This window comes from Gekko japonicus, unplaced genomic scaffold, assembly GCF_001447785.1.
Source record: "Gekko japonicus isolate JY-2015 unplaced genomic scaffold, Gekko_japonicus_V1.1 scaffold674, whole genome shotgun sequence".
NCBI classification, from domain to species: domain Eukaryota; kingdom Metazoa; phylum Chordata; class Lepidosauria; order Squamata; family Gekkonidae; genus Gekko; species Gekko japonicus.
The window spans coordinates 675,859-694,448 of NW_015172574.1; the positions used below are offsets into that span (position 1 = coordinate 675,859).

Genomic DNA, 18,590 nt, shown 5'->3' on the forward strand with positions numbered 1-18,590 from the left:
TTGGAAACATTATTTCCACCAATTTGGAGATTTTATTTACTTACCTCATCTATATCCCACCTTTCTCCCCAACAGGGACCCAAAGCAGCTCCCGTCATTCTCCTCTCTTCCATTTCATCCTCTGGGCCCAAAAGAGACAGTGTCTTCTCCGTTTCTTCAAATCTCGTTTTTGCTCCCAAGTACCCTTTTGGAAATTTAGAAAAAAATCTTCTCAACCACACATCTGTATATCTCCACCCTCCCCGTCATTTAATTGGGCACAGTTAAGATCAGATGAGGGTGCCCCCCTCCCCCCAATTGTAGTGCAGCCGCTTCAGCCACATGTCCACATAAATTGAGGATTTGTTTGGGGATTTTCATGGGTGCTGAAGGGCAATGTAAGATCAGACGAGGGTGCCCCCCCCCCCCCCCAATTGTAGTGCGGCCGCTTCAGCCACACGTCCACATAAATTGAGGATTTGTTTTTTCATTGGTGCTGAAGAGCATTCTTTTACTGGCTGAAAGAGGAAGCAGAAAACAATTAGCATTGAAAGATTTAGTGTGGTGTTCCTGTTTTTTGGTCTTTGTCTGAATAATTATCGCGACTGGAACACCCGCACCTCCAGGCTTCCTTTAACCTTTGTGGAGAGACCAACGGTGATTGTTTTTGAATGGGGGGGGCACTCATTAGACATGCCGGTCTGTTTAGAAGGCTAATGCTCCGTCCTGTTCTGTTTAAATGCACTTTTTCCCCCCCAGGCACAAAATAATAAGGCTGTGTTTTGTTTGACTTGATTGTAGACACTTCTGGCCTCCTTTGTCAGGTTCAAGGTAGCTTTTAAAATATTAAGGCATTAGCTAAAAATACACAATCAATAATAAACCAGCATAGCAGCCATAAAGTACACTGTATTTTATGGTTGTTATGTGCTGAGTCTCACAATAAAACAGTGCCGTTAGCCAGGCAAGCCAAAAGCCAAATAGAAGAGATGCATCTTACGGCCATTCCTAAAAGTGACTGAGGACCCACAGATTTCTGGGTCAAATCCATCAGCGGCCGTGGGGCAATTGCTGTAAAGAGCCTGTTTCTTACCATGCTGGATCCTTGCTAAAGTTGGAACACACAGGAGGGCCTGACTCTAATGTAATTGGAATGGTCCTTAAGATACACGAGCCCCAGGTGACAAAGGACTTCGGAGGCTAATAGCAGCACATTTAAATTGGTCCTGGAACCATAGACAGAGAAGTACAGGTGGCTCAATCTAGGCTGGATATCGAATTGAGTTCCAGCTCATGAAATTTCATGCTGGAATAAGCGCTGTTAGTCTTTTAAGCTGTCATACGACTTCTGTTTTATTTTGCCATGATAGATTAACCTGGCTGCCATGCTAGACTTATCAAATTGCAGCCTCTGGCATTTTGGATCTTTTTTTACTGGTTATAATATATAATACTAGTTGGTTTATAGGCAGATCTTTGGAAGTGCTTCCAAGATACCAAAGTATATGCATGTATTTCATGTCTTAAATTGCATCGTGCCCTTTGTTTGAGAAGCATGGGCAACTATCTGTGGGGATTATCATATTTCCCAACAACCATGTGAGGTATATCCATGTGAGGTATATCAGGCTGATCAAAGGAGAACCAGCTTTAGACCCTATCAAGGCAGCTTTTCAAGAGTTTGAGACCAGCTCTGTCATCTGCACCAGGCTGCCACTCCACACTCTTGTCTGCTCTTGGTGACAGCAGTGCTTATCCATAGGCAGTTCAAGGCAGTGAATGATGCTTTCGATCACCATAAGCCTCACCTGTCAGAGCATCTCAACTGCAACCATCCTGCCTCCATCATTGCACTAAAATGGCGGGAGTGAGATGGGGTTCTTTTGGTCCCAGCGGGTTGGGATGTGGGGCTGGTGGGCTGTGTTTGGGTTGGCTGCGGGCTTGCCTGCAACGGGGTGAGTTTTTATGGAGGTGGTTTCCCTGCATTTGGCCTGTATCACTTCAGACTGTCATGTGATTCAGTGCTGGGAGGAAAAAAGGCCCTGGACTGGGGCCCCACCCCTGCCCCCAAAAGAAGGGAGGGAGAGGCAGGCTGCCTGCCCGTGGCCCGACCCCGCCCTCCCAAAGGGGAAGGGGAGAGAGGAATTGGCCGGGCACCACCTCCTTTGCTTTGTGCAGGGCTGGGCGGGCTGGACACTGCCTTTCTACCACTTGGCTGGCTTAGCCCAGGTGTGTGTGTGGGGGGGCAATCCATGGGGAGACATTCCGGTGCCCATAATTTTCAGTCCGCCCCTGTTTTCCTTACAGAAACTTTCCTTACATGTTAAAAAGTAATATGATAAGGCCAGACTGAGGCTAGAATCCTTCGTTATGACATCTTGTTTCTAAACGTCTGCTCCAGATTGCATGACAAGCCCATTCTTCTTTCTGAGAAAGCAGAACCTTTGTGTATTTATGAAACACCGTATTTCCTGCAGACCAGATTTCTCTGCTTTTGCTTCCTGCCTGGAGAAGACTGTGCCCTGCCCAGCAAGTCAAAGTAACAGCCTTTCTTCTGTTCCTCCGCTTTTCAGCAACTCCGGTCCCAAGCTCGGGCACTGATCACTTTTGCCGGGATGATCCCCTACAGAACATCAGGGGATACAAACGCAAGATTGGTTCAGATGGAAGTCCTCATGAATTAGATGTTTTAAGACTCCTGCCGCCTGCTGTTTCATGCACTCCGTGGACGGGTCCAATTAGAATTTTTTTGGTTTTTGGTTTTTTTGGTATTATGTATTTTTGTCAACCACAATAAATTTCTTTGGTTTATATTTGCTTTTGACATTTTATTTTATGTTCACCAATTTTTATGTTTTCTTATTTGTTAATTTCCCTTTCCCCCACAAAAATTTCTTTCCCTGGGGGAGCGGGGAGAAAAGACCATTAATTGGCAAGCTGGAGCTATGGAGACAGGTACTGTATCTTTATCTTCTTTGCTAAGCATTTCTATTAAGCAGCTTACTGTCCAGTTCCATAACCCTGAGTTCTATAGCATAATCAGCCTTTCCCAGGACAGAATAAGGAAAATTGGGAACCGATTTTTACGCTGTTTTTAAGTTCAACAGCATTCCATTCTATTCAGTTTTTATGTTCTCCAGAAAGTGTCCTTTTTCAAATAACTTTCTGAAGGAGGGTGAGGAGGTTTCAGGGTAAGATACAGTCTCTTTCTTGACTTTTCTTAGCCGAGGTTTTGGGTCTTGTCATTTCAGACACATGGCGTGCTAACTTAGGGGAGAATGGGAATGGCATGTTATAAGAAGCATGAGCTGCCAGTTAAAACAGCCGCTGTGTGTCCTATTTTCCCCCTCACAATATATAGGGCAATTCACTTGTGACATAAAGCCAAATGTTTCATTGCCAGTGACAGCCACTGACGTGGAGTATGGGTAGAGACATGCACGTACATGAGGTAAGTCGCACTCTGAATGATGGCAGAGGAAGGATTTGATGCAAGGCTACTTTTTTTGGCAGCAGCTGTGGTTTTTATACCACTAAGTTTTGCATTAGTGCTCCAGCAGCCCCAATTGCTCCAGCAGCCCCAAGTGGAGCAGCCATATTTTAGGAATGCCTGTGGAACAGAGAGGCTCACTGCAGTATTACACAAAATACTAGGACACGACTCTTGAATGATTTGGTGTAGCTGGGGGGGGGGGGGGGGCGGACAAAGCATCCTGTGTCAACCCTGCATGTAACATCCTGTTACATTTTATAGCAAAGAGTCTTTTGGCTCCTTAAAGATAAAAACTAACTTTCTGTGGCATGAAGTCCACTTTAGTAGGTCCAAGGAGAAGAAGATATTGGAGATGAAGAGGGGATTGGGGGAGGGCTGTCTCGCAAAGTAAGATGAATACATAGGGTTGGATCCTGACAGCTTTTCTGGCTGATCTCATCTAGTTCTCCTTCTCACCTCTGCCCCTACCCCACATGGGTTTTGGCTATGTTGGCGGTCATCTTCCATCACTTGGAAAGCTCGTATGATCCAGTCCACAGGGTTGGATCCCACATCTTGGTCTGGGGAAGGCTCCCTCTATCAGAGGAACATGCTTCTACTATTGGAAAGGTTCTGACTCACCAACACCTCCTGAAAGCAGGGAGACTCATACATGACTCAATGAGTTACGGAGTCAAGCAGTACGGAAGCCAGAGTGGGTCAACCACAGATGGTGGATCCGAGGGTACCCACCCATTTCAGACTGTACCCACCACATAAGAGATCATCACCACGGGTAATGTCCTAACCCAAGTTATGATTATGGCCTGTGGAAATTGTGTCAGATTTGTCAGTGAATCCAACAGCTATTCAAATTCTTTGAAATGTGACATTTCCACTGCAATGCTGGAAAAGGGTAGAATCTTGGAGTGGGACCCAGGCTTTAACTTGACTCCTTATTGACTTGCAGTATTTTTACTTTTTTGCAGGTAAATGACTATTGGGCTTCAGCCATTGCTTTAAATGTTTTGTTCTGACCCAATTTAAGCTAATGCTTTGGGGACCTTCTTGTAAATTCCCATTATTTTTGTTTTAAGGTGGGATTTGCTCTGATCCCTTAGAAAAGCATCAGGGTTTTTTTTCTTTTTGTTTTTGCTCTCCCCAGATGGACATTTTTCCTAGATCCATCCCCCACCTTCTATGCTGAAGTCAATCTATAGTTCTTGCTTCCACTTCCTAGTAAAACTGGGGAGATTGGTATCCAAATTGATTAGTAAGTATATTTCAGCTATATTCCCTTTAGAAGCTCAAAAGCAATTCAAAAGATGTTTTCTGTCTGTAACCATACTTATGTAACAGTCTGACCTATACATCTAGTTTGAAAAAAATTGAAAAGTGGAGGTTTGCTGTCGCCCTTTTTAAATACAGCTTTTGCATATGATATATGTTGATCTATAATCAGTGTTTCTAAGATATCAAGATTTCCTCTCCTTATCTGAAGCTTCCCCAAAACTATCCTGTATCTGTTCATTATTAATATTGAGGTTAAATGAGATAATCCTGGACCTAAGTCAAGCTTTACAGTATACCAGATATGCAATACAGAATTAATAATAGGGTTACCACTGTCAAGTTTTCCTCTGTACGTGGATATAAGATTATTTTAAGAAAAATAAGTCTCAATATGTCCTTGGCTTACAAAAATTAGATTGCTAAAATATGCTGGATTCTGTGGAGGTCTCAATCAATTCAGTATTTACAGATCTGGAAGCAACAACTGGTTCTATCATGGAAGACAATCGTCTTAAAACTTACAACGGAATTAAAAATGAATTGGCATTTTGGAAAACACTTCATCGCTCATGGGTGTGGTAGACTTGCTGCATTACCAAGGATCTTATTTTTGTTCAGTTAACTTACCTTTATTAGTGAAACCCTCTATTCATAAAACGTGGGAGAAATCATTTAACAAATTTATTTCATTGGGAAACATCCTAGGATGCCTAGGAAGATGTCAACCAGACCATTGAACAAAGGGAATGGGCGGGGTTATATTCTATTATAAAGCTTCTAGAGCCAGAAGTAACAAGCTGGTATAAGTCTGATAAGGAAAATTCTGTATTAGAAATGTCACTTAAAGACAATTTAAAGTTAAGAGATCTGGTTTGGTGCCAGTGGGAAAATTCAATGTGTTTATATATTATTTATTTATAGGCTGTCTTTATTGCTGAGAGACAGGGCAAATTATACAGTGTAATACAATGCGATCGAATGATAGGAGACATCCAACAAACAATGCAATAGGACTTACAAAAATTAGAAATAATGCAAAGAAAGTATCAGACATGTCATAGAGAATGCAAAAAGTGGAATGACAGGCATAAAAAACAAAGTAAGAGCAAGGCAGTAACATACAATGAACAGTGGATTCCGCTAAAACCCTGTTCAAAGCCCCCCTTTCCATTATGCTATAGTCTTATTTCTTTTATAAAAATGGTCTCTTGAACAATTCTGTTTTACAGTTTGCAGAATGAGAGATGTGGGGGGGAAGTATGGTTTTTATAGTGCTAAAAACGTAAGATTATTTTTTATATTTAAAATGTTTATTTCCCACCTTTTCATAATGCCCAAGGCTGCTCACAAAATATAAATATACCCAGTTAAAAGCATAGTTGAATCTCATTATGAATTTATTATTATACAGTGAAACCAATGGTAAACTGAAAGAAGTCCAGGCTCCATATTTCCAGATTAGATTTTTACAATATATACACACACACACACATTTGAAAAACTTGTATCAAGAAAAGAATTATACTGCTCTTTAAAGCCTTAAATCCTAAACCATAAATTCTAGGTGATACAGCAGGGATAGTATTAAAAAGCAATCAAGAGTTAAGGTCCTTTTTATTTAAAAAACACTCCCACATTTCACTGTCTTTGAACTTCCTGCCCATTTATTTCCACGCAGCAACCCCCAAAGGAACACTTCAACAGACACCAAAATAGTGCATATTTCATATTGAAAAATCAGTTTGTTGTCTTTGTTTTTGAATTCTGCAAAAATTGGGAGGTCCAGCAGCACTGGTTCCACCCAGTGATTTATTCTTTGCAAGTGTGTCCTTTATGCCCTGACCTGGACAGCCCAGGCTGGCCCCATCTCCTCAGATCTCAGAAGCTAAGCAGGGTTGGCCCTAGTTAGTACATGGATGGGAGACCATCGAGCAAGACCAGGGTTACCATGCAGAGGCAGGCAATGGCAAACCACCTCTGAACGTCTCTTGCTTTGAAAACCCTACAGGGTTGCCATAAGTGGGCTGTAACTTGACGGGGAAAGAACGGTTTACTTTAATTGTCCCTTTCCCTAGGTGTGAGTAACATTAGAGGCACTATCAGGATTCTCCCCTGGTATATTTTGATGTCTGGTTGCCTTTGCAAGTCTTTAATGCTCTTAAAGTGGAGTCTAATTGAGTTACGTCTTTAATACTAGAAGAGATGGAGTCCCATGGAGAGTCATGGGGGGGGGGCAGATGGGAAATTCCCTCCGGTCCCGTCCCAAATGTCTTCCAGCAAAAGGCTCTCCTAGGCTTGGACGGGTTAATCCTTTCCCCTATTCCCTTTGCTTTCCTCTCTAATACACTTGTAGCTTTTCTGAACATTTTGAGGACAATGAGCATGCTTAGACAGGCTTGGGAGGGAGGGGGAACTTGGAAAAAAATCCAGTATTTTTTCTGTACACCTACAGAGTCTCCTGAGTATGCGTTGAGAGGGATGCTCTGGCAAAGCATTCCATCCTGCAGGGGTGGGGTGGGGACTAAAAGGTCCTTTGCCAAGCTGCTGATTTGTGTGTCTCTCTCAATAGCCTACTAGTGAGAGCCGTTGTGGACAGGACATCCAGTTTGGTCTGGGGAGACTTTCTTCTGAGGAGAGGCTGGGGCCTGTCACTGTCTTGCCCTAATTTACTTGTTCAGAGAATGAATGAGGGGGGAACAGGAGCCATGCACCCCCCCACACACTCACACAGCACTTAGGGGAGTGTCATGTGCCCATATCCCTATCCTAGAATATGCCTTTTTAACCTTTAATCACATTTGCCATCAAATCTGCTTGTGCCCCTGTCTGTAACCCGACGTGGTGACCCAGCAGACACCTGAACAAAAGGAAGCACTTCTGAAATAATTGGTTTTTTGGACAGATTGCAAGGTTATCTGCAAACTGGTTTAGCTATTGAAATGAAACAAGGAATAAGCAGGTGAAACATTCCTTTGCTGGTGCAGGTGCAAGACCACACCCAGTTTGTGTGTCGTAGTTCTGTCCCTCTGTTTCTAAGACTCTGTGTTCCTTCCAGGCCTCAAGATGTGCTTTGTGCCTGCCAGCCAACAGCTGCAAGCAACCTTTCTTTTCATATATCCCACAAAATCCTCCTTGAGTCTCAAGAGAGGAAGTAAATGAAACAGCTGGCCAGACCCTAGCTCATATTGTTAGGAACATGCAGATTGGCTGGCTGGAGACTCCCTGCACAGAGCTGGCATCTGTACAACACTCTTGTTCATTGTGCAGATGGGGCAAACCTAAGAGCAGGTGATGCTTTGATGCTCCGGCCTGACAAACCTCCTGGGAGGAATGAATGAGAAATATAGTAGAAGATTTGGTGGTGGTTTTTTTTTTTGAAATTTAGATGAGCGTTTAATGTGTTCATGTTCCCTTTTTTTATTTATAAATCCATGTATAACCTTTTGCCACCGCCACTGTTAAAAATCAGCAGCCATTGAAATCAGCATCCCAGACCTGTGCACTCGGAGGTCAGTCCTACGTTGTATCGACCTATAAAGGAGTAGGGAGCACATTTTTCAAAATTATGTACAAGTGCGATGTCTCATTCTAAAATGAAGAATAATGATTTCAGTGGGACTCATTAGCTGATCAATGTGCACAGGACTGCCCCCTAATTAATGAACTATATGTAATGCCAAGTGCCAAAGTGCTTGTCAGTTAGCCAAACACTCCTGGACGCAGTGGCCAGGACCCCAGGAGGCATAGCACATTTGCTCCTTTCTGTGCACTGAGCTTGACAGCTGCCTGCACATTACCTTATACCTGCCAAAGGTATAATAGCAAGAGAAGGGGGGCTAGAAGATCTCAGTGTAGAGGTGTCAGCCTTCCCTGCTCCTCACGGCTAATACCCTTTTTGGCAGGCACTTGACATATGTGGCTTTCAGATCCTCTTGGGGGATACCGTCTTGGGCAGTGTTTGGACAGTAAGAGAGCAGGGGTGTTCTTGCCATGTCTTATTGCAACTGTTGCCATTTGATAAGAATCTAAGAAACTAACAAACAGCAGTACTTGTCCACAACTGATTCTTAACCTGTGTATGTGTGCACACAAACTTGCAGTTCTAGGAATCTGAGCCTGATGGTTGGATAGCTTTAGTCAGAGACATGGGCCAGGTCTCCTCCTCACATAGCCTGTTAATTTCTCGCCCCCTCTTTTCTCCATGCTGCCTAGTAGAATGCAAGGAATGGGGAAGAAAAAGAGGCATGCACAAAGCAGTAAAGCTCCTTCTTGATCCTCCATTTTCTGGTTTCAGGCCACCTACCTGAGCAAGGGAGAAGAGAGGGAACCAGATGACTCTGTGCTAGTTGCCAAAATATGTACCGGGCTGTTTTATCTGCTTCAGACTTTTTCAAGACTTTTGTGCTGCAAACTTAGCCATCCTTTGGATACAATTCAACCAAAGTGGTGCTTTTAAGTCACGTTGATTCTGATACGTGAAGTTAAATATGTGTTTAAATCTCTCCCATTCAAACCAATATGACACAGAGAGCCAGTTTGGAGTAGTGGTTAGGAACTTTAATCTGGGAGAACCGGGTTTGATTCCACACTCCTCCACATGCAGCTGCTGGTGTGACCTTGGGTCAGTCACAAGTTCTCACAGAGCTGTTCTCTCAAGAGCAGTCCTTGGAAGAGCTCTCTCAGCCCCACCTATCTCACAAGGTGTCTGTTGTGGGGAGGGGAAGGGAAAGGAGATTGTAAGCTGTTCTGAGACTCCTTCGGGTAGTGAAGGGCAGGGTATAAAAATCCAATCTCTTCTTAATTCTGAGGGGATTGTGCCTTTGTCTTCAGAATGTCCCATTTTACTCACTGTCTTCTGAATAAGCATTGTTGGATCAGCTACATGTTGATCTATCAGTGAGAGCCCATTTTTATGAATGGTTTTCTAACTCCAGACCACACTCAGATCTTTTTTAAATAAGCAACCTGAAATGTGATGGTGCCCCTCCCCAGACTGTTTCCTTTGCTATTTCAAAAAAGGTACCTATGTTGCAGTTTTGGTAATACACAATTTTATTTACATCCAATGGTTCAAAGGCAGGTGATCGATAATCTAAAAGTATTATATGTTGATAGCCCTAAATATCACCTTGTTCTGTCAGAGACTACTTCTGTTTGTAAGTCAGATGCAGAATTTGCCTGTTGATTCTTGCGGGTTATCAGCATTGGCCTGGGGTGAGGCACTGGGTGGCTGGGCTATTGAATAAAATTACCCTGAAGGAGAAGAGTCTTTATTTTTTTTTCCTTTTCTTTTTTTAAAATAAATTTTATTTTCCATTTTCCATATATACATTACATCAAATCCACACGTGTCTTATTCTCCAACATTTTGGGGTTACATTAAACGTTTTCTTCAATCCATTTATTAGCATTTTGCCATTTCTGTTTAAAACTATTATCTGTTTTCCCTGCCAAACACACTTAATATCACACCAGAAGGAATTAAATATAAGGAACTAGCTGTCATACTATATATTATTACAATGTTGAGAATAAGTATTTCAAAGAATTGGAGAAGAGTCTTTCCATTGGAAAAATGGATCTCTGCAACACAACATGCTTTCGAAGGGAGGAGTCTGAGAAGCTGTGCTCCGAAGCGGAAAGAGGCCACACAGCAGCCCCCTGGCTGAAGTCACGGGTATCGTTGCTGCAGCTGGTGTTGTGAATCAGGCCGACAAAAAGCGCATCTTACTATCCGGCTATTTCACTACACCAGGGTTGCATCATACCACTCGCCTTCCCTGCACATCCAGCTCTGGAGAGGCTGCAGATTTGTTGTTTGCATGGCCTTTGTTTTACTGTGCTTTGTTTTGCTGTTGGCTCTGTTCCTTAAGCCTATTGAGATGTATGATTCTGGAAATAAAACAGTGGTTGCTTTAGGCATGTGTGTGTCTACATTTTTTTTAATGTACATTATTCATAGTCCGCCTTTCTCTGAGACTCAAAGCGGGTTACACAGTGTAAGTCAATGCAGTCAATGGGATGGGACATCTGATATTTCTTCTGTGACTATGAAGAGTGTGGGCTAGTTCACATCAAGAGTGACAGGCACAGAAAACGATCTTTGGACTTCTGATATTACCATTTGCTGGTTGTCTCTGCCCTGCTTTGCTAAAAGCCCCTTTAATTCAGTGGTGTGTGTGTCGTGGAGAGGTGTTTAGCCTAGAAGTCTGCCTGCAAAATCTTCGGACTAGGATCCCCAAGCCTAGATTTGAGCTTAGTTGTGAATTAATATTTCCCTAAGGAAGAGCTTTTGCTGAAAATGAGTTGAGGTTAGTGAACGGTGAGCTATCCCATGTTGAGCCCAAATTTGCCACCATTTTGTTTTTTTGCAAACACCCCATCAAACAGTCAAAAATATTCAGCCAACATTTTGCAAGCATGCAGGATGCCCACAAAGTGTGGTGCTATACATGGGCACAAACAAATAGGTGCCCACTCCCCTTCTTGCCCGTTCCCTCTCCTCAAACTGTAAACTTAACCTTTGATGGGGGTGGGAGGAGAAACTCACTGAAGGGCATGACTAAATAGAGTATAGCTCCAATCAGGGCTCATTTTACTCTTTCTAAACCTCCTTAGCATGACTCCTTGTCAGCATTGATGGGAATTGTTTTTGCAGCCTCCTTGAATCAAAAACCCAAGAGAAGGACAATTTCCCTCAGCCCCTGTAATCCTCTAAGGTCTGAGCATGTGCCACCTGTGTCAACTAGCTAGCCGCCTGCCGAAAACTAAATGCTGTCAGATAAGCCGATGAAAATATTTTTGAAATACATTTTGAATCCGTAAATAATAATAATAATAATAATACTTTCAATTTATTAATCGCTTTCCCCAGTGGGCTCAAAGCGATTTACAGTTACACATTATAGACAGGGGACTAACAATGTTCATAGGGGATAGGGAAGACAACATATATTCATTTTAATTGCACACGCCGTCACTGCACGGTGTAAACGTCTTCTGGCTTGGCTCAGTCATTTTCCTAACGGCTGCTTTGTCGACCAGGCTTCAGGACCCGTATGTCAAATCGCCACATTGCCACCGCCTGGCTGGAAACATCCACTGCAGGGACTTTTGTAGCCGAGAAGCTCTTCTGCCTTTTCCGAACCTCGACCAAGATGTCCCGACCGTCAGCTAACACCTTCCCACAAGGGAGATTGGTGTGCCCACCCTCTCTAAGGAGTGGTTCCCATTTTATCTACTCGCCGAAGCTTTCGAATCGCTGGGTGGACGATGAGCTGGGGACAACAGGCTGGCTGCTCACACCAGCGCGGGGCTCGAACTAACACAGTTCGGATGTTAAGACAGTGGGATATACCCACTGTGCCACCGCTCCCCTTGTGCCCACGAGTTCTTGTATTGTGAGAATGGGATGCTCAGCTAAACTGGGTATCCTAAGCAAGGTGAGTTGGTTAATAATGTGTTTGAAAATCAATGATCGCAACATCACTGGTTGGGAATGGTGCCTTCCTGATCAATGCTGGCTGGCACTTACATTCTCTCCTTTTTCTGGCTTGATCTCTTGGTACCATTTTCTCCAGTGGCTCTGGAGTTCTCCCTCTTGCCCCTCTGAGTGCACCCTGCCTGTCTCTGAGCTTCAACTGGTCCATCCTCTAAAGCTGACTGGCTCACATAGGTGGATTTCATTTACATGATGTAAACATTCCCAGTTCCTCCTTGGCCATTTGAGTGTCCACCAGCAATATAAGGAAACTTGAGCATGAAATAGTCTAAAGATACGGTCACAACACTTCCCGTGATTGTTGTTGGAATATATTTGAATAAATTGGGCTGTGCTAACATTTTCACATGCAGTTGTGAGCATACATGTTGTTAAGGAGGGAATGTGATAGCCACATATAGCAGGGGCAGCAGGTGAAGCGCGAGTTATTTTGGGAGCATGGAGGATATATGGGAGGTGAGAATGGTAAGTCTGTGAAGCAAGAAAAACTGAGAATAGTGTAACGTGAGATTTTAATTTTAAAAAATTTAAAGGGCTTAACGTTGAAGTGGGTGGCTCCTGAGAAGTAATCTACATAGCAGAGAGAAGGAGCTTGACAAATTGATAGGTGCAGAGTCATATTACTGCCTTTTTAAAAAAGTTATGCTACCGAAGGGCGGCGCAAACAACCTTTATTCAGCAGTGTGGGTTCTCACGACAGCTGAACTCAACATGGCTGCAGTGCTGTCCCGGGTAGCAGCTGGTGGGCCCCAGAACCACTTAACTCTGTGCAAGAGCCACCAGTTTGCAGAAGGCAAAATTCTGGCAAGAAGCAGAGGCCACTAAAGGGCATGGCTCAGCTGCCGTGCAAAAATGTCTGTCCTTTTAAATAGCCTGTGGGCTAGCTGATTTGGATCAGCCCTGCATGTGGGCTATATTATGGGGGATGAAGGGTTGCCTTTGAATAGCTGTCACATGGAGGCCAGTCCCAACTGGACATCCAGATCTTGTAAGGGCAAAAAACAGCTGATGGCCGATGGAACTGCCTGGTGCTCTTATCTGCCCTGGCCTCCAGGGAGGTGCCATCTCTCTTGTCCCCCATCACATTCTGGAAATGGTCACTGTCTCACACGATGCCTGCAATGTGGGAGGGAGAAAATGGTGCCAATTAGAAAAATAACCCTTGTGTATTTACAATAATGAAGTCATCTATCAGGAAGCTTTAAAAGGAGCTTCTCAATTATAATTAAAAAGTGTTTCTGGCAACTGGCCTCTGATTTTTAAAAAAATCAGCTATACTGGCCAGGTCAGCTGTACTTTGTGCTTCTGTTCATGGGTTCCTTTGGCTCTTTTCTCATTAAAGACCAGGGGTGCCAGCCAGGGCTCTGGTGTGCAGAATGGTGAGAAAGAGACAGTGGGGGGGGGCACAGCAGATGAACATGTCACATTGGAGCAGGAGGGAGTTTGGGGCTGTCAAGGTAGGAAGGAAGAGAGGAGGGTGGGTGAGTGGGTGACTTGGATGAGGAACTAAACTGACTTGAAAATGCAGAACAGAGAAAAGCCAAAGAGAGGTCCCATCAGCTAACCTATTAAGGTTGTCCAGTTAAATCCTTGCAAATATAGCTGTTGGAGGCCTCTGAGAACAGGGTCTGTAATGGATCTAAGTCTGGGGGAACAAAGCTGCAGTTAAAGCCTAATGCTATTCAACAGACACCCCAAAGGCACTGCAAAAAAGCAGACTAGTTTTGCCATTAACCCGACTAAAATGAGCAGCTGTACTGAATTTCAAATGGCTTTTCCCAGGTTGTACCTTAATTTTATGGCTGGGCTTCTACTCACTGTCTCCCAAGATTGCTATCTGTCACTGCTTTTAAATTGGCATGTGATTTTCAGAACACCAGTGTGACGGGAAAGGAAGCCCTTAATGCTTTTGGGTGGTTTGTTTTCCCCAGTGGTGAATTCTTTTCTGTAATGAGCTCATAATACGTTTCCTTGTTTGGGGTGCAGCAATTTGGCCTTTGGGTCCCCACTTGGGAGAAAGGCGGGGCTTAAGCGAAGTAAATGAATAAGTCAATAATTTCAACCTCAGTTTAAATTATTTCAAAACTGGCTGAAAACTGCAGTGTACAATGGACAGACTCAGGGCAGGGGTGGAGCGGAAACAGATTTATTTCCAAAGATCCTCTACAAATTTCTCCATTGTAGTGCTCAATGTCAAATGCACTTTAAATACTTAATTATTCACTGAATACATCTGGAATTGACATTCAGTTATGTCAGGCAGTATTTGAAAAGGGAGGCAGGTAATCAGTCTTTGAAAGTGTTTGACAGTTGACATGCAAGGGCATCTTTTAAGAATGGCAATGGATTTCTGCTAAATCTGACCAAAGGTCCAAGTAGTCTAGAATCTTGTCTTCTACAATAGTGAAAGAGATACCCCCCTCCCGGAAGCCCAAAAGCATTGTAAGAAAGCAACGGGCCTTCCCTGTTGCTTGTCCACAGTATCTGGTACTCAGGGATAGACTGCCTCTTACTTGCTTAAAAGGTAAAGGTTCCCTTGCTCGAAAGCCAGTCAAATCCGACTCTAGGGTTGCAGTGCTCATCTCCATTTCAAAGCCGAAGAGCCAGCGCTGTCCGAAGACGTTTCCGTGGTCATGTGGCCGGCATGACTAAACACCAAGGCACACAGAACGCTGTTACCTTCCCACCGAAGTGGTACCTATTTATCTACTTGCAATTTCTTGTTTTCGAACTGTTAGGTTGGCAGGAGCTGGAACTAGAGATGGGAGCTCACTCCATCATGTGGCACCTGGGTCTCGAACTGCTGAACTACTGACCTTCCACATCCTGCAGTTCAGTGTCTTAACCACTTGAGCCACCGCAGCTCTTGTAAGCTTACTTGCTTACAAGAGCATAAATCGCCCAGCAGGACCAGATCAAAGATGTATTGCAGCATTCCCTTACTAGGGTTGCCAACCTCCAGGTGGTGACTAGAGATCTCGGGGGACTACAACTGATCTCCAGGTGACAAGAGATCAGTTCACCTGGAGGAAATGGCCACTTTGGAAGGTGGACTGTATAGCATTATACCCCCTTGAAGTCGCTCCCCTCCCTAAACCCCACCCTCTTCAGGCTCCACCCCCAAATTCTCCAGATATTTCCCAGCCCAGCACTGGCAAACCTGCCTCTTACCTGAAATGGCCAACCACTGGGCTTTTAGAAAGCACCACAATAGGGTGCAAAGTACAAAGTGTTCCTACTGTTATTACCCCTCCCCCCAAGCAACATATTTCATATTTGATTTTGGCAATAATATTCATAATTTTGCTGTATTTGATATGTAATGGTATTGACTGGCTAATGATACTGAAAGAGGATATGCAATATTTGCTTCATTTGTAACCCACCTTTCTTCTCATTGGGGACCCAAAGTGGCTCACAGCATTCTCTGCAACTGCATTTTATCCTCACAACAAACGCATGAGGTACGTTGGGCAGACAGTGTGTGACTGGCACAAGGTCGCCCAGCAAACTTCCATAGGAGAATGGCAATTTGAGCCTGGGTCTCTCAGATCTTAAGAACGCCAGTTTGGTGTAGTTGTTAAGAATCATAGAGTTATAGAGTTGGAAGGGGCCATACAGACCATCAACCTCCTGCCCAATGCAGGACCAGCCTAACGCATCTCTGACAAATATTCATCCAGCCTCTTATTGAAAGTTGTCAGTGAAAGGGAGCTAGCCACCTCCCTAGGCAGCTGATTCCACCCTTGAACCACTCTGACTATGAAAACCTTTTTCCTAATATCCAGCCGATACCTTTCTGAATATAATTTAAACCCATTGCTTCGGGTCCTATCCTCTGCTGCCAAATGGAACAGGTCAGCTCCTTGCCCTTGTAGCGGACTCTAATCTGGAGAACCAAGTTTGATTCCCCACTCCTCCACATGAAGCCAGTTGGGTTCTCTCAGAGCTCTCTCAGCCCCTAAAAACAAGTCTAATTTGCCATGCGCAATTTTAAGAGCTGGAACTTGCAGCTGCCAGACAATCCTTGGATCTCTTAGCTATTCCAAACACAATGCCATGTGATAATAATAATAATAATTATTATTATTATCATTTCTCAGATCAGCACAGCACTGGACCCTCCACACTATGCTGCTTTTTAAAAATGGCAACACTATTTGGTATTTGACATATCTGGACAGCTGATAGTCTGAGATTTCATGACTGGTGCTGGGAAGAAGTTTAAACCATTTGAGTTTTGACCCAAAGGAAATAACTATCAAAATCACATCTGAGAAGGGACCCTGTGCCCTGACCCACAACTTACAGCCTGGGTCCACTGAGCTGGTGTAAGAATACCATCATGAATATCACCTAAGCAACACTGAAATTTCTGCTCTCACACTTTATTTGAACCTTGTTCCCGCACTTTAAGGTATTAATCTTACTTGTTATGGTGTTTTTTGACTGATTTAATTGTATTTATATATGTGTTTTTATGTAAACCACCCTGAGCCTGCTTTGGTGAGGAGGGAGGAGTACCAACTGAATAAATGAATGAATGAATGAATGAATGAAATATAAAAGTAAATCCAACATTTTGCATTTCCAAATTTGTCAAAATTAATGGAAATTTGAGATAGATAGATGACAGACAGACAGACAGACAGACAGACAGACAGATAGATATAGATTCAGTGTTATATAAATCTAAAATCACGCAGATCTGGAAGTCTAGGGTTCGTCCCTTGTTGAAGTGGTAGGTATGTGTGAATCAGCCAATTGAAAGAGAGAAGGGAGTTTCAATGGAAAACCAGGGTTTGAGACTGGGTACAGCAGCAGATTTTTTCCAGGGCCTCTTACATTTATTTATTTAAATATCTATATCCCTCCTTTCCACAATGCCCCAGGTGGCTTACAAAATGAAAGCAGACAGTTATATGACGTAATTGAAACACATAAAATATAAGTTAAAACTTGATAGTATATCTACACTCCAAGTTGGATTGGTTTTAAACCCTGAACCCTCATCTCTCTCTCCCCGCCCCCCAATCCTGGGAATTGTTGTTTGGTGTTCAGAATATATAATATTAAAACAATGAATTCTTTGCATTAAAGAACCTGAGATACCCTCAGACAGCTACAGAGCTCCCTGTGGAAAGGGAAAGGCAGTCACACTTGTGAAAGTCTGAGGTATAGATCCTCTGCCTTTTCTCATGGAGCTTTAAAAAAATCTCTTTGCTCTTTAGCCTTTGTTGAAAAAAGATAAAATAGCTTGCTTGTTGTCACAGGCTTGAGTTCTAGTCAGTCACCATGACTACATGGCAAAGTGAATGGTAATGTTTCTTCATTATTGTGGATGTCCCCTCTATGGACCTTAATGGCAGTCCAGGATGGAGGAGGTGGCTCCTCTCCCACTTGACTGAAGGGAATAGGCAAGATTGCGCGTGTGCGCGCGCGTGTGTGTAAGCATGAGCCAGGGAGAGAGAGAAAATAAAGCAGCTTTGCTTCTATAACTTTTCTGGTCTTCTTTGGATCCACAGAAGAGACCATCCAAAGATAATACATCTATAATAGCACCCGCAAGAAGACAAAAATCCCTAGAAAAGATAATAATGCTAGGAAACGGTGAAGACAGAAGAGGAAGAAGAGGAGGAGGAGAAAATTGGATTTATACCCCGCCTTTTACTACGCAAAGGAATCTCAGAGCAGCTTACAAACTCCTTTCCCTTCCCCTCCCCACAAAAGACACCATGTGAGGTAGGTGGGGCTGAGAGAGCTCTGACAGAAACTGCTCTTTTTCAAGGACAGCTGTGCCAGAACTATGGCTTGCCCAAGGTCATCCAGCAGGTGCAAGTGGAGGAGTGGGGAATCAAACCCGGTTCTCTCAGATTAGAGTCCGCGCACTTAACCACTACACTAAACTGGCTCTTAAGAGGAAGACCCAACATGAGATGGATGGACTCAATCAAGGCAGCCACAGCCCTCAGTTTGCAAGACCGTCCTGAGCAAGGCTGTTAATGATAGGATGTTTCGGAGGTCATTAATCCATGGGGTCACCATAAGTTGGAAGTGACTTGACAGCACTTAACACAATAGCACCCAGATGTCTGCTACACCCGATGTTTAATTTCTCAGGTTAAAGCTACTAGGGTTCGTGCCTTCTATTGATCCCATGCACATTTTATTAATTTTTAAAAATTTATTAAATTAGATTTATTACGCCGCCCTTCCCTGCAAGCAGGGCTCAAGGCAGCTTACATCAGAAGGCAAATACAATAAATAATTAAAATTAAGAACAACGTTAAAATACTCAAAAACATCAACAACATACCAACATATTATCAATCATACCTGAAAGAA

At 43.4% G+C, this 18,590-nt stretch overlaps 1 protein-coding gene across 1 annotated transcript in view; it reads left to right on the forward strand.

Moving 5' to 3' along the window:
• Positions 1–2,763, forward strand: part of NUP93 (nucleoporin 93kDa) — a 119,529-nt gene extending 116,766 nt beyond the window's left edge. Inside the window, exon 21 of the mRNA XM_015421389.1 lies at positions 2,553–2,763. Within this exon, the coding sequence (XP_015276875.1) occupies positions 2,553–2,663 (111 nt within the window). The 3' untranslated portion in view covers positions 2,664–2,763. The remainder of the gene's footprint in view (positions 1–2,552) is intronic.
• The last annotated feature ends 15,827 nt before the right edge of the window (positions 2,764–18,590 follow it).